The 15,972-nt window shown below is 27.9% G+C and overlaps 2 protein-coding genes across 2 annotated transcripts; one reads left to right on the top strand and one right to left on the bottom strand.

The window, feature by feature from the left end:
- The first annotated feature begins 159 nt into the window (after positions 1–159).
- LOC132919916 (peptidylglycine alpha-hydroxylating monooxygenase) lies at positions 160–7,148 on the top strand. Its single transcript, XM_060981849.1, has 10 exons — positions 160–873; positions 4,435–4,492; positions 4,843–4,930; positions 4,995–5,073; positions 5,146–5,272; positions 5,466–5,514; positions 5,803–5,951; positions 6,051–6,190; positions 6,526–6,575; positions 6,655–7,148. The coding sequence occupies exons 1-10, from the start codon at positions 739–741 to the stop codon at positions 6,818–6,820; spliced, it is 1,041 nt and encodes a 346-aa protein (XP_060837832.1). The 5' UTR covers positions 160–738; the 3' UTR covers positions 6,821–7,148.
- A 4,616-nt stretch (positions 7,149–11,764) lies between these two features.
- Positions 11,765–14,165, bottom strand: LOC132922446 (GILT-like protein 1). Its single transcript, XM_060985979.1, has 6 exons — positions 13,669–14,165; positions 13,235–13,441; positions 12,579–12,755; positions 12,358–12,504; positions 12,224–12,289; positions 11,765–12,130 (listed from the first exon to the last, which is right to left on the bottom strand). The coding sequence occupies exons 1-6, from the start codon at positions 13,792–13,794 to the stop codon at positions 12,107–12,109; spliced, it is 747 nt and encodes a 248-aa protein (XP_060841962.1). The 5' UTR covers positions 13,795–14,165; the 3' UTR covers positions 11,765–12,106.
- Positions 14,166–15,972: the final 1,807 nt, after the last annotated feature.

The raw sequence follows: 15,972 nt of genomic DNA, 5'->3' as shown, positions 1-15,972 counted from the left end.
GCGTCTCGTGTTATGCGGACGGGCTCATGCGGCGGCGACGTTGGTGGTGGCGGAACGAGTCGAGTGGGGACCGCTCTGACGAGCGCGGTAGGACGTGTATTGAGGGAATAATTACACACACACACATAAACAAACATACGTGCGCGCGCGTGAGAAAGGTTCCTACATAGTCCTAGCCCGTACACCGGTCGTTGCGGTTCAGGTGCGTTGGCCCCGAGAGTATAGTGCGGCTCTGAAGTGCGCGCCAAAATAATATAACGAAAAAAAAATATTATTTTACATCACAACGGCTTGTGCGCTCGTGTATTATTATTGTCACGGTGCCGTATCGCGGCCACCTCCGTCCCCGATAGCACCATAATATTATCGTGACAAATCGTCACTATAATATAATTGCTGTTGTTGTTGTCGAATAATAGTAAATTGCCAGTTTTGCGCCTCCGGCGACGGGTGGACACGCACGCCGCCGTTTACAGCGTCCGCCTCGGTGGTGGTGTTTTGGCGGTGATGTGGTGTGTACAGGTGATTGCCATGCGCGTGTGAGTCGCGCGGTCACCGTCTCGTAGGCGAACGGCGTATCGGTAGGTACACGATATTATTATAGGAATCGCGCGTCGCGTCGCCGTCCTCCGCAGTAGTCCGCGGACAACCGGTCTTCGCGTCCGTATTTCGCCATCGGACGTGCTCGCGCGCTCCGGTCACGCCCGTACGTCAACGCCACTGTCGCACAGCAGCGTCATGCCGTCGGTCGCGTACTCGGGATGTTTGGTCTCGCTGGTGGCCGTCTTCGTCGCTGCCATATGGCCGTCGTCCGCCGAGTCGTACCGCGTGGACAAGTACTCGCTACTCATGCCCAATGTCCAGCCCAAAAAGGTGAGTGAGCGATGCATCCATACTGCGATAAACCAACATCGCATTGATTTATTAATATGAATATTTTTGTCGGCCTATACGAAAGATTAAATAAACAATATTGCAGTAGTGTACATTATTATGATATAACTATATTTATTAAAAATGACTAGATTATTAATTATTGATGTTATTACTGGAGTATCGCAGTCCACGATTTATAATATTATAAATTATATGATTTCACTTTAACTATGAAAAGCATATAATATTATAAATTTCAGTATTCCGTCATAAATTCAAATATTTCTATAGTAAATACATAAGTATGTTTACGAATTACGAGACATGCCAAAATTGGCAAAATTGCACACGAGCAATAGGGTTATAATGCAGTATAACGATTGCAGTTAGCGAAAATCGCCTACAATATAATAGTGACCTTATATTGTACAACCTGTTATAGAAATACAATATGATCTAACATTTATCGATAATAATTAGCATTTAGTAATATGATACAGTTAAGTAGCAGTTATGGTAGGTCGGTTTTCTAGGAACAGATCTGTTTATGATCAAGACATATCGTTTTCAGTCTACGTATACATATTTTGAGAATGGCGCTCAGATATCCTGCACAGTAGTGCATCGAAACATAATGCAACTTGTGTCACACCACTACGTCATTGTGCAGGATAGAAGACCTGCAAGGTTGCAGATCTGCAGTAGTGTATTGTATATTATAGTATATCGCTGTACTATATAATATGTAAAAATAAGAATTGAGTAGGAGGGTGTTTTTCGGTTACGGAAGAATGGGGTAAGCGGTACTTGTTCAGTCTTCCTGTATAGTTTATTTTTTTTCCGAATCATGCATACTTTATAATATTATTATAACAATAAAGTCGATATGAAAAATATTTAATATTGCGTACTTATAAGTTATAAATAGCAAGGAGGGGGGAAATAACTCCCTTATTAATAAACACCGTTTATTTCATACCCCCCCACGACCAATAAAATTGCCAATTAAATTTATTCATTAAATACATAATACCCGTTAAATATGTTTATAAATTATAGTATATTAATATTAGTAAATCTATTTTGTATCAAATGACAAATGTACTGAATTAATTGTGTAAAAAATAGTAATACTTATATAATAATATAATATTTGTAATACTAAAATGTATGACCATTATAAAAAAATGACCACTCTCATAAAATTATTTGGATTCAACACTGGGTATAAATTTATTGTCGAATAAAACCAGTTGCACTACATATTTTGTTTTTGCAGCATTTCGTGGCACTGTCGATCTTTTTACGGTCAGCTTTGTACCTATTTAATTATTTTTCACCGTTGTACATCAATTATTATAGAACGATAATATCATATTATAGACAGTCTCGTGTATTTTAGGGGGGGAGGACCCGCATTGTAGGCGCTCTGGTTATACGCGTGACACACCGCACGCAGACCGACCATAGCACATTTTCATTGCCGCATACATGTATATTATATATATATATACAATACGTTGCGGTACGAATATATTATTATATTATAGAATATAACAATATAGGTGCTATTATGTAGCTGATTCGTGTGACCGGGAACCTGTACGATTCGACTGCATCGTGTTTGGGTTAATTTAGCACGGCCCATCTCATCCATATTTTCGAGGTGGCTTATTGTACATATTTTATAACATAATGTTGTGGTACATTATAATTAAATTCATTATAATAATATGTAATATACATATTAAATTATGTATTGTATTACCACTATCAATCCCTTTTAGGCTCTGAAATACTCGTATCTTGACAGTTTACCAATTGCGCTTAAAGTTATTTTTTTATATACTAATCGCGCTCAAAATATTTTACAATACCTAAGGAATATTTTTCGCAATTGTTACACTGAACTTAAATAAAAGCTTTGTTTTAGGCACCCATATGATAGCTGCTTGACACCTACGTTAAATGTTTTTCTCCAATTTCACAATTTTTAACCATTTAATAAAATAATGTAATTGTGGAATGTAGTCTGTGTGATTGTATGTAGTATGGTCTATGTTTATATAGTATATAATATATTATATTATTATATACTACCTACTAGTTACTACCATTCTATATTGTTTGTACATATTAATAAGACAATATGTACCAACTACCAGTATCAATCGATTTGACGAATAACAATACGATCGCAATAATTTATGTTTTTTTTTAATAATATTTATATTTTACAATCTAAGTAATAGTCTGTGCCATATGGGGGGGGGGGGATGCTAAATTAAAGCCAGAAACTAATAGTAATAATAATATTTCTAAAAAATTGTATATTTATAATTTATGTATGCACGCTAACGTTGGCATATTGCTATATATCGGTTAATAATATTAGTATTGTTTTAATCTATGATATATAGGTATCTACCTATATATTGTATGCTATAATGCTATATAATATTATTATTATTATATTCATTATTCAATATTTGTAATGCATTGCGTATTTAGATACTGAAATGAGAATTTTTACAGTGCTGTAATTTACCGCATTATTACTTCCGTGACCATTTATTTTAGATTTTTTTTTTAAATTGACGCTACCATATGAATTTAATTCGTTTTTAAACATTTGAAAAAAATGAACCATTTCAAAAATATAATTTCAAGTAACGTTATAAAGATTTATTGAGATATTTGAAATATTTATTTTATATTTTAAAATCCTGGGCGTGACGATTGATTGTCGAATGTCACAGGTCTTGAATATTCTTTGATTAATTTAACATTCAACATTTCAAGACCAGAACATAACGGGATAATCTATTGGTATTTTTTATAGTTACCTTGGTGATTTGGTGTAAAGAATATTTTTTCTTTAAAATTTAGTAAGTGATCGATTTATTTGCTTTTATAAATAAAAGTTAAAATTCAGAAACGAAACCTATGAAATATTCAACGACATTCATTTTTATACTATATAAATTAAAAATAACGAAATACAACGATAAATAATGTATAACGATCAATTACATTTAATATTTTTGTGTTTTGTTACAATATTTTTATATTGTTATACCCTCATGTAGACGTGTAAAGTGTGTATAAAATGTATAATATACTTTTATATTGTAGTATTGTACATATTATTTTTAACTTGAATGAACCAAACCCTCATACTATGGTAGATGATAAAAGTATAATACAACATTTTGGATTTAAGTTTGGTTTTTAAACTTGATATGATATACATAATTCAGAAAAAAAAATTATAGAAACCGGATTTATAATATCGTGTATAAAAATATTAAATTTTTCTCTGGAATTAAGCAAATTATGTATTTATTATTTAAATAAAATGTAATTTATAAATTTAATAAAGATTTAACAATATTTATTAATTTAATAATTTAAATATGATTATACTTTTATCAAATGTTATGTTCGTTGTTAATTTTATTAATTCTAAAAAAAATGTAAATGTTATTAGTATTATTGCGTATAATAACAACATATATTATAAATATTATAAATTAACAATTATTTAAATGTTTGTAGATGGACTTGTATTTGTGCACTCCTATTAGAATAGACCCAAGCAAGTCTTACTTTATTGGTAAGTGTTTAACAGTTTAAATAGAAAATAATGGTTGTATTTAATTTGATTTGATTTGTTTGCAATTTTTGCATGAAAAAAAGTACACGTTCCCCTTTATTAGTTAATTGGTATTATCAAATACGGAGCATCCTATATATCTGTAAACTATACCTACCAATACCGGCAATACCATAATATGTTATATGTTATAGGTACAAATGGTACAATAGGTACATACCTACTATTTAGAATTGCATGTATATTAGTAAATATTTAAAAATATTTGTCTGTAGCTTAACAATTTTAAAGTTTTTATTGTTTTATATACGAGTATCTTCGGTACAATTATTTTTTTTTAATTTTTATAGTCGGTTTTGAGCCAAAAGCCCATGGTCATACATCACACCATATGGTACTTTATGGGTGTTCAGAGCCTGGAACCGCAGATCCCGTTTGGTAAGCAAAGCAAGCTTGTTTTAAATTATATTTTTCGATAGTAATTAATTTTTTTAATTTTAAGGAATTGTGGAGAAATGCAAATGGCATCAAATTCACATAAGGCGTATATGCATTCTACTCCATGCAAATCAGGATCTAATGTTTGTGTTCACTATTTTTACTGAATATTATACCTATTATTATAAATATTATACTTTATTATCATTTTTCAGATAATGTACGCTTGGGCTCGTGATGCACCAACTTTGAAACTTCCAGATGGTGTTGGTTTTAAAGTCGGAGGTGATTCGCAGATCAATTATTTAGTTTTACAAGTTCACTATCACAGGACATTTGATGGTTAGTAAAATATGTGCAGCACAGAAATTATAACTTCTCAATTTTTTTTTTATTACACGTCCATAGGCCATAGGTCATAATATAATATGACCACATATGTTTGAAATCTCATATGTTTGACCCAAATTATATGTCACCATAATGATACGTTACTAACTTACTAATCTTCATGTACAATTTGTTTACTTCACAGAAGACGAAACGGATAACTCTGGGATATATTTGCATTACACAGAACAACAGTAAGATAATCTAATATTTTCACTTACGTCCATGCATTTCAATTTTATATAACATATCTTGAGTACAATATTATACATACAAATATAAGTTACCTATATTTTATGAGTTATAAGGTACCACTTACTAGTGCTTATTGATAGAGGACTTATAGCTGAGTAATATTATTACTAATATTTATATTCATAAAACTATAGTATATGTACTTTCCTCTTATTTTTAATTACAAGTGCTACCAATACGCGAATTACGACTAATACCTACATTTTTTTAAAAATATTTTCCTACAGATTAGATAAACAAGCTGGAGTGTACTTACTAGCTACAAACGGAAGAATCCCTCCGAATTCCATCGAGCACATGGAAACATCATGTCCTCTCTACGAGACTGGGAAAGTCATACATCCGTTTGCGTACAGAGTCCACACCCACGAACTTGGTATGTGTTATACGAGCACAATCAGTGCTCGGTACACATTTTGTTTTTATGTTAAAATATCAACTCATATCACAATTATCAAATTTTTGTTTTGAATAGGTAAAGTTGTAGCTGGTTACAGAGTAAAGAATAGTAACGGAGTACAAACATGGGATCTACTAGGAAAAAGAGATCCCATGACTCCACAAATGTTTTATCCAATAGAGAAGAATATTACCGTCAAGTTTGGTGATATATTGGTAAGTATTTTTTTTTTTATTGTCGATTATCTGCGTGTACCTACATTACTGTGTAATCGCACGGTCTCCGATTGATGCGTTCGAATAATATATGATTTTGAATAATTTCCGATCCTACAGTATTGCAGTAGTTTTAAAATTAGTTTAATAAATATTTTACTGTCAGAATTTCGGATCATTATTCATTAGTACGATTTGAATTCCATAATACCATAATAATACATTTTACCACAACAAGTACCGTTTGATACCTAATACCGCTAGGCGCTAATGTCACTATTGTCTATCTTTTTCTTATATATATTTTAAACGGTCGATTTATGTATTGTTTATAGGCTGCCAGGTGCACAATGGAAAGCAGGCGAAACACCGTTACTAGAATTGGGTAAGATCGACACGACTCATTAAAAATTAATCCCAGTCACTGTGGTTAATTCTCCGACGATTATTTAATTTGTTCACAGCGCGACGAGCGACGACGAAATGTGCAATTTTTACGTGATGTACTGGGTAGAGGGGACTGAACCTTTGGAACAACAGATCTGCGTGTCGGAAGGATCTCCGCGGTATTATTGGTACAGTGATCCGTATCTGACGAACATACCGGACGAAGAAGCGTCGACCTTATAAATACTAGTTAACAAAATGTTATAATTATTGATTCTCTTTTTGGTTGTCAGATATCTCGGTACCTATTTTATTTATGAGTACTTATCTATAATAGGTACCCGTCCCAATACCAATATTCCTTTTTTATTTTAATATAATTTATTGTTATTTATTATAATTATTATTATTTTACGATTGAGTTACCTATTTTATATTATATTACTATATAAATTATATAAATTACCGACCAAAGATGGGATAATCAGTATTAAGGTTTTGATTATGATGCAGTACGCCAGTACCTATACTACACGCATTGGGTGTCTCGAATAAATTGTCATGAATTGAATAGTATGTTATGCTATCAACAAGTGTACCTACCTACCATTTATTATTATATGTTACAAATATTATTCAGTCAATTTTTTAAGTTTAATAAAATTATATTAGTATATTATTATACCTACAGATAATAATATTAATTAAGTATCTATTATAAATATTTAACATACACGAATTACACTATATTACCTACAGCTAATGATACCTAATTTTAAAATTGAATCATATTATGTTTTATTTTACATAACATAACTTCTGGGTTCCAGTACAAAAATACCAACTAAATATTATAAATCAAAAATATCTATGTAGATAGGTAGCTGTTTCTCCGTCCACTAAACTCAAAAATAAAGTTATTAAAATATTTTCAAAATTTTCAAAATCAAAGTAATAAATTTATACACAAACTTTACCTACTTTAATAAATATAAAAAAAAATAAGATTTTAAATTTATAATAGTTTCAAATAGTTTAGTCTTATATATAAAACTATAAAATATTAATATTTCATGCTTGCATTCCAAAGTTAATGAAATTGAACAAGTTGTTAATTAATGTATAAGCATTAAGCATACATTAATTAATTTATAAGTTCTAATAATAGAATATACAAAAAAATCATAAAAAATTAAATGGTTTTGTAGCTAATTAAGACCTAAAGAACAAAAATCAATCTTGTATTTGCTTTTATTTTTTTTGTAAAATTGATTAGAAATATCTATTTCTAATCATTGTGTTTATTTACTAATTTAATATGTATAATATTAAATATTAAGTTAAATTAATAAAACCTAAGTCTAAGTGTATCATTTTTAGTCAAAGTCAAAATTAACTCTATTGCAACAAAACTCAGCTAAGCAGCCCTATTTTTAAATATTTAACTAAAACTATTATTTTTACATTATAATTTATAAATATTTGGTATGTGATGAATGATTATAAAGTAAGGGTAATATATTTCAATGGACTGACACTGTAAGACATAATCAATTATTAATTTTACAAAAAAATAAATAAAATTAATAACAATTACAACAATCTTTATGAGTAGCTAAAATAAAATATTTTTTAATTAAAGTTATTTTAATTATTTCTTTACATGAAACATACATATTATCAAATTATTAATTAATAATCATAGTAATAAAAAAATATATAAATTAGTATAAACATTTATCAGTATGACTAAGTATTAAACAAGTATAAAATTAATTATTCTTAATGATATCATAGAAACTTAACAATCAATATATAAATTTGAATGTATTTACAAGTAATATTCCAATTTATATTTATTCACAAAAATTTTGATTTAACTTAATTGTTTTATTATACTAAATAAATATACTAAGTATAATATATTTTTCAATAAATAAATTAATGTATCACTATTACTTATACTACTAATTTAGTATTGTATTGAATGATTCTTGTTGCACAGTGGTTAGGTTTAACTTCTAGAAGTTATTACAACTACAATGTTTTGAATTCAAAATTTATTTTTTATTTAAAAATGCTAATACTTATCTAGTGGTATAGTATGTTAGAATATAAAAGGAATATATAATAAAGATTAAACTAACTACTTATATAATACTATTATCTTAAACATAATATCACAATATTGTACTATTCATACTTAATTAATAAAATATTTTAACGAATTATAAATAGTAGGATACCTTTATTTTAACTTAATACTTTATTGACTTATGATATCTAATACCTTTATATTTACCTATGTTTATGTCATGTATGATACTATGAACAATTGACTATAACTAAATGCAGGCGTGGATCCAGTAAATTTTAACAGGGGGTGCTCTAAAAAAATAATGTTACAACCTTTCTACTTTCTATTTAATTTATTTGAGCTAAATTTTTTTTCAAACACCAGTATTTAATTAATATTAATTTATAAATAACATTAATTTTTTACATATGTTGTAATTGTAATTTTCTTGGGTATTTTTTACTGAATTCTTCAATAACTTTCTCTGGAGAGTAATTTTAAAATCCTTATTGGTGGTTTAGACGATAGAGGGTGCCCGAGCACCCATAGCCCCTTCCCTGAATCCACACCTGGCTAAATGTTTATCAAACTTAATTAAAAAAAAAAAAAAAAAATGAATTTCAGCAGAGTGCAGAGAAGAAAAGCTTCAAATAACATAGAAATGTTGAGGAAATAAATAAATAATTATTATTTAATTCTGTTTCTTTCTCTCATATTATCACAATCATCACATAATACAGATTATAAACTTCAAGACTGAAACACAAAAAAACCTAAATTAATTAGCAACTATTTGGTGTTTCCGATTACATTAATAATTGATATTTGCCTATAGATTTAAATAAGTAAGTTAAAAATTGTATTGTGTTATTAATTATTGTTATTTACATTTTCACAGATTATGGTTTATTATTTTTAAACATAATATATTTTCTATTGAAATAAAAGATAAAATAAGGGGTACTATACATATATATTATATGAGAGCTGATTATTATTTGCTTGTATTGTTTCCTAATTTAAATATGTTTATTTTTAGAGGAATTTTAAACTTTCATGTTAAGTATAATAAATTATTATATGTACTGCACCTAGCTTAAGGATTGAATTTGGTGAAAATCGGGTATGTTCAGTTACATGCGTGACATAAAAACTGTTATTCATTTTTCTTATACCATTAAGATTATACCTTAGTATCAACCTATATTATAGATGAACATACTTATATAAAAACAAATTTATTATACTATACTAATATATTTATATAGATTAAAATTAAAAGAAATGTTAATAATGATCTTATCTTAACTACCGTCCACCTACTTTATTTTGAAATTTAATCAGTTTATATTATTAATAATATAATGCATTATTATTATAATATTTATAATATGTGAAAATTTTGAATATAAATTGAATCAGTATTTAAAAGATTAATAGTGAAATAGTATTCTTATCAACTAAGTAAATATTATATTATTTAAATACAAAGTATAATAGCACAAAAAATATTCTAAGTGAATAGATAGATATCATAAATAATATAGGTACATATTTGTTAAGAATCATTATAAATTAATATTACATTATTACCTGTCTTTATTTATGTTGATTGTCTATACATTATAGTTACAAATAAACTAGATAAACATAAAAATTTGAAATCAAGATGTGTGCTTAATTTTTAGGCATTCATGGTACACATTCACATAACGAGTAAAAAAAGTAACTGTAAAAAGAACACTCAAATTTTCTAGGAAATTAATACTTACCTAATTTAACAGAGATGTTTCATTTTAATAATAAAAGATTTTCTGATCACATAAAAATAACTGTTTAGTTATAGTAACTACCGGTTATCAGTGTTGGTGTCTGCCAATTGGTCATCCTCACCATTGCTACACTACCTGTTCTTCCATAATGTCACCGTACAACGATGGTATATGGTTTGGAAACAATTGTTACCAAACAATCAATCAGGTGGATCTGGTAAGGTACAGCAGCCAGTAGCATATGTGCAAACCGGTGTACTAATAAACTGAATAGAGTATAGTATATAAATCGCTCAATGGCCAACAAAGTATCATTATAAGTATTTATTATTTAGATGCAAGGCAAATAGTAAAAAGAATAATGCATAAATATCTTTCATGCTGGTTTATACAAAAATGTGTAAAGTTTTTGTCAAGTGTATGTACAGTCGACTATCGATAATTCAAATCTTCAATAATTCGAAGTAAATATTCGGTCCCTTGAAAATCACGCGGTAATTCAAACAAAAACAATGCATTTAAGTACACTCGGTAATTTGAAATTAAATTTTGGGAAAATTGGCCAATTTGAAGCATCATTCATTCAACACTCGGAAATTCGAAGTATATACATATTAAAAAATGAAACTAAATTCAATAAAGCAGAAAATCATTACAGATTTCTTCCAAAAATAATAATCTTTTATAATAATAATTATAAGTACATAGTATAATTATTATATATAGTTTAATTTAAAATTTAAAAACAATAAATAACTCTAATATGTACCACCTAATTTACTGAAATAATTAATATGTATAACAATAAAAAACAAAATTTTTTTCTTAACTCTATAATTCAAATTTTTTTTGCCCTCTCGTTATTTCGAACTACTCAACAATTCAAACTTTTTCAACAGTCCCGTCAACTTCGAATTATTGAGTCGACTGTATATATAAAGTTTTAAATAATAAAAAAATCTTTATTTTTAGCTAAAATTATTAAATTTTAACTCTTAATACTGGACTGAAATTTTTAAACCCTTTATAAATAGAGGACAAAGTGTATGGATCCTGGTGTACAGCACACTATTACAGTGAAACTGTAATTTACTAACGAAAGGCAAAGATGAATGCGGAAAAACCAAGTTTATTACATACTTAATCTATTAAGTATCCACTATCCAGTTGTAACAAAATATTAATGTAAATTACTAAGAAAATGATAGATAATTTAATGCACTAATCTCATTCAGTCAATAACTGAACAAAACTTAATTTTTTTTATAATTTTAACCACAAAAAAGATTAATTAAAAGAAATAAAACTAATATATTATTTAATAAATTACACAGAAAATATGTATAGCAAATAAAATATATTTTATAATAATATAATACTTTAAATACTTAGTTAAATAGTAAGCACATTATAATATTATCATGTTAAATATACATAATGTAGTATTATTATTTATTTGTATAGTATACTTAATTTATATAATACAGTACATATTATAATATATCCATTATGGCCACAACAAACAAATATTATAATTCAAATAAAAATTAACAGTAAAAAAGTACAAAGTTTAATTTTTTAATTTAAATATCACAAGATTCTCTTAGAATAAGTTAATAACTTATAATAAAATATTTTTTACCTTAATTGTCAATAAAAAAAACTGGTGGTTATCGTTATTCAACAAGCAGCAGGTTTTGTTTCCTAAAAATAAATCATCAATTGAAAATTTTAGCGATCATTTAAAAAATTATAATTAGCTAAATTGCTAAATATTATATGTTTTAAAGAACTTACTGGAGGGAAATAACTGCAAGCAACACCCCAAAAATCTTTTAAGACAGAAGCTTGTCTAGGTTGTTCCTAATGAAAAATTATAAAAATGTTAATCAATAATTTACATAATTAATAAAGAAAATTATTATAATTACATGGTTGATCAAAACTGTTGGGATAAACGAAACTTGAGGCCACAGTTTATCAGTTAATTCACCATTTAGTTTTAATAATAGTTCACCTTCTTTTCCTTCTGAACATGCATAAATTTTATTCCAATTGACATTGTTTTTTTTGGCACACTAAAAAAGACATATTATAATTAATTAATTTTCATTTTCATTTTTATCAAACATTAAGTTTTATTTTTACTCACAAGCAATCCTATCATTTCTGGATCATAATTATTATCAATCATACATGATACATATTTGACCAAAATACTTTTATCTTTTATATGTTGAGTAGCACACGAATGAATTTTATTTGCATGGCATTCTACTGGTCCGTGTTGACAAGCAAATGTGATCGAGCCATCAGAATTTTCATGTGTCTAAATAATATTTTTTTTATTAATAATGAACAGAATTTGGATTTGAAAGCAAATGACTCTTTTAGAATATGATGTAATTGGTGTTAAATCTTCAATTTATCACAATAATTTTGCACATAAATTACGATACAAGAATTGTAAAAATGTATTTTTAATGTTATGTAAAGAATAGTAAGAAATTACTAAAAAATAGTAAGTAACTAAATGTGTATGTTTTGTTAATGCTGATAGTATCAATAAGCTATTTGTCAGTGGTAATTAATTAAGAGTTTACCAAGTTCCAATGCTACCTAAGTAGCCACCATGTTTTAGAAAAGTTGATTTTACATCATTTTGTCGAAAATTAATTTATATTATAAACAATAAAATTATATAAAATGTATTTTGTTGTTGCATTTTTCATATTTTAAGTGTTTTTTCTATTAATTTTATTGTCACAAATTATGAACCCTACTAATTAATTAACATTCAATGATTACCTTGGCTTTCCCATAAGGGACAAATTCAATATCAAAACTGTTTGGTGCTTTATTAAAAGACGGTACTAAATGCTGAAGTATAAAGTTTCTAGAATCTGGGCACAATGCTTCATAGTATACACCAACTGGAAGATATGTCATATCTTTTACACTGTTTTCCAATAAAGAGATGTCATTGTTCAGAACATGTGAAGAATGAATTAATTTCTGAAATTTACAAAGATAAGTATTATATTATCATTAAAATACAGTTAAGTTATCAAGATATTAAAATGTCAAACATTGATTTAAGAATTTAGAGGAACTATAATAGTGGAATTGAAATCCAAAGAGTATCTTTTAGGAGATGTGAAATGTGAATAATGTATTAAATTAATAGGAAGAATAAATAACTCAAATATTGACTATATGTATGTAAATATATATTAATTTACCTGTTTATTATTGTTTGTTATGGCTCTGAATATTTGCCAAAAACTGAATACAACAATAAATATAATACACAAGCGAAACTTGTATGATGAGAATACCTTCAGTATTCTTAAATTGGTAAAAAACATGGTGAAAGCAGGAAGGAATCGAGTAAACGTTAACTCGTCATTTCGTTGGTCTTAAGAATATCTCTAATATTATAAGTTGAAAAGATATTTTCAGCTAAAGTGAAATCATGAAATCGTGGAAAACTAAGTGTGATACTTCGTTCAATAACAATTCGCATCGCTCAAGTAGTCGACAGTCGCTACTTGTAACTATGTGTGGCGTCAAGTATTTACTTTCAACAACATCTATTCTGTGACTGAATGCAACGAACTTACGAAATAACGAATTTCCACTCCGGCACGTCTTAAACAATTAATTACGTGGAGCAAACACTAAACTAAACGGTAAGCTAATAAATCAGAAATCTGTTTTCTGTTATCTATGCCAACATGCTCGTATTATTGTTTACACAAATCACAGATAGCGCCCTCTAATCAGTGACCACCAAAACACCGCGGCGGCCACGCACCACACGAGTACACGATAATCACGATAATCACAGAATAATTTTACAAAAAGAACGAAACGAACATATTTATAATTATTAATTAATATGGTGGTGTCACCGTGTCAGACAAACATATTATTTTGCGCACTTTTCATGGAAAACAAACAGGCCCATAACAGTCGAAATCGTCTTTCATTCGAAATTATATTTTTAGGTCTTTCTTTTTTTCGTTAAAAATCACATCCCGTCAAGTCAAGACATTACTGTACAGTGCACATCTCGTCCTTAAGTTAAATGCAATATGGTTCGTTCGGTTTACACGTTGGAAATATGAAATATCGTATTATAGCTAAGTATTTACATATAGTTGCAACCATATATTTTTCGAGAGTGGTGAATAGTAATATAGTTTTGTTTTATGTATATGTCTTTATAATATATATTTATTGCAATTTACTGTAGATAATACTTATAGTTAAAATTTTAAAAGTATCACTTAGACTTGGTATGAAATTAATACGGGTTCGATATTTATCTAATTATCGTTACTTGGTGACAACGCTACAACAAGTGGGGGGGGGGGTAAGTGAGCACCTGGGCCCGGGAAAAAAAATCATAATATATTATCATATTATTAATTTAAATAAGAAAAAAAAAATGATTCGTGCCACTCCAGTCACCATATTATTATCTTTTTACAATATTGTTATATAAATAATTTGATTTCTTACTATATAATTTTGTATAACAAACAACAGTCTATGTGTACCTACATTATTTCATAAGATTCTTATTTCATAAGATCGAAATGATTAATTAACAATGTATTTCATTTTTCGTAAATACTTTTATGATTTTTATATTAAACTGCAATACATTAGTGTTTTAGCATTCAGCATAGGTATGTGTTTTAAATTTATTTTAGGGTAGGTAACTAAAATAATTGATATTTTCTAGAGATGTATTACAACAAAAAAAGCTGTGTAACCAATATTTTAGGTATCTTTTGTAAAAATAAAAAATTAAATGTTGGAATTTATATTACAATTATTATAAATTTATAAATACTAATATGCAATGAGAAGCCTGAATTATTTGCAGTACCGTAGTTGAAAAATTCATGTGGGGGCCTGCTTGGGGATAACTTAATATCATACAATTTTTTTTTGTATATATTTTTTTTTTTTTTTTTATTAAAAAAGAATAACCCTCGGCAACATGGCCATTGGGATAATTTGTATGTATTTATTAAATATCTAAAATAAAATAATTTATTGCATTGACTAGTGAGTTACCGCATCCACACTATCAACAGATTTTAAGTGGTATTAGATGAAAAGCGCCGAGTTCCTCGGGGTGTGTAAATGACTGTTAATGGAGGAACTGAGAAAGGGCTTTATTTTAACTCTTGGTAATTATTTAATTATTTATATGCATGTTTGAATACATGTACAGTGTACATATATACAATTTGATATCAGTATCATAAATTCATATCACATTAGTCATTAGCAATCTACATGTAAATTCACTGGTGTAAGCTATATACTTAAAAATACGTAGATACATAGATATAGTTAATATAAATAATTATTTAAGTAAGTGCCTGCTCGTCCTGTCCAGTCAATAGTTGAATTTAGTGAAAATTGGTAAACTAATTACCCAGCACCATAAAATAATAAAAATTGTCGGTTTCCGCAAATAAAGTTAAATTATCTATTACGATCGCGCTATTAATACACGTCATCCG

This window comes from Rhopalosiphum padi, chromosome 2, assembly GCF_020882245.1.
Source record: "Rhopalosiphum padi isolate XX-2018 chromosome 2, ASM2088224v1, whole genome shotgun sequence".
Taxonomy (NCBI): Eukaryota; Metazoa; Arthropoda; class Insecta; order Hemiptera; family Aphididae; genus Rhopalosiphum; species Rhopalosiphum padi.
The sequence above is the reverse complement of the archived record's forward strand: the minus strand, read 5'-3'. Positions and strand labels throughout refer to the sequence as shown.

What these genes read in the sequence shown, in the direction of transcription:
- LOC132919916 (XM_060981849.1), top strand. Translation starts at nt 739, where the DNA reads ATGCCGTCGGTCGCGTACTCGGGATGTTTGGTCTCGCTGGTGGCCGTC. An exon ending in GGAACCGCAGATCCCGTTTG is followed by an intron (nt 4,931 to 4,994) that starts GTAAGCAAAGCA and finishes TTTAATTTTAAG; the next exon opens with GAATTGTGGAGAAATGCAAA. An exon ending in TTGCATTACACAGAACAACA is followed by an intron (nt 5,515 to 5,802) that starts GTAAGATAATCT and finishes ATTTTCCTACAG; the next exon opens with ATTAGATAAACAAGCTGGAG.
- LOC132922446 (XM_060985979.1), bottom strand. Translation starts at nt 13,794, where the DNA reads ATGTTTTTTACCAATTTAAGAATACTGAAGGTATTCTCATCATACAAG. An exon ending in TAACAAACAATAATAAACAG is followed by an intron (nt 13,442 to 13,668) that starts GTAAATTAATAT and finishes TGTAAATTTCAG; the next exon opens with AAATTAATTCATTCTTCACA. An exon ending in CAGAAATGATAGGATTGCTT is followed by an intron (nt 12,505 to 12,578) that starts GTGAGTAAAAAT and finishes TGTCTTTTTTAG; the next exon opens with TGTGCCAAAAAAAACAATGT.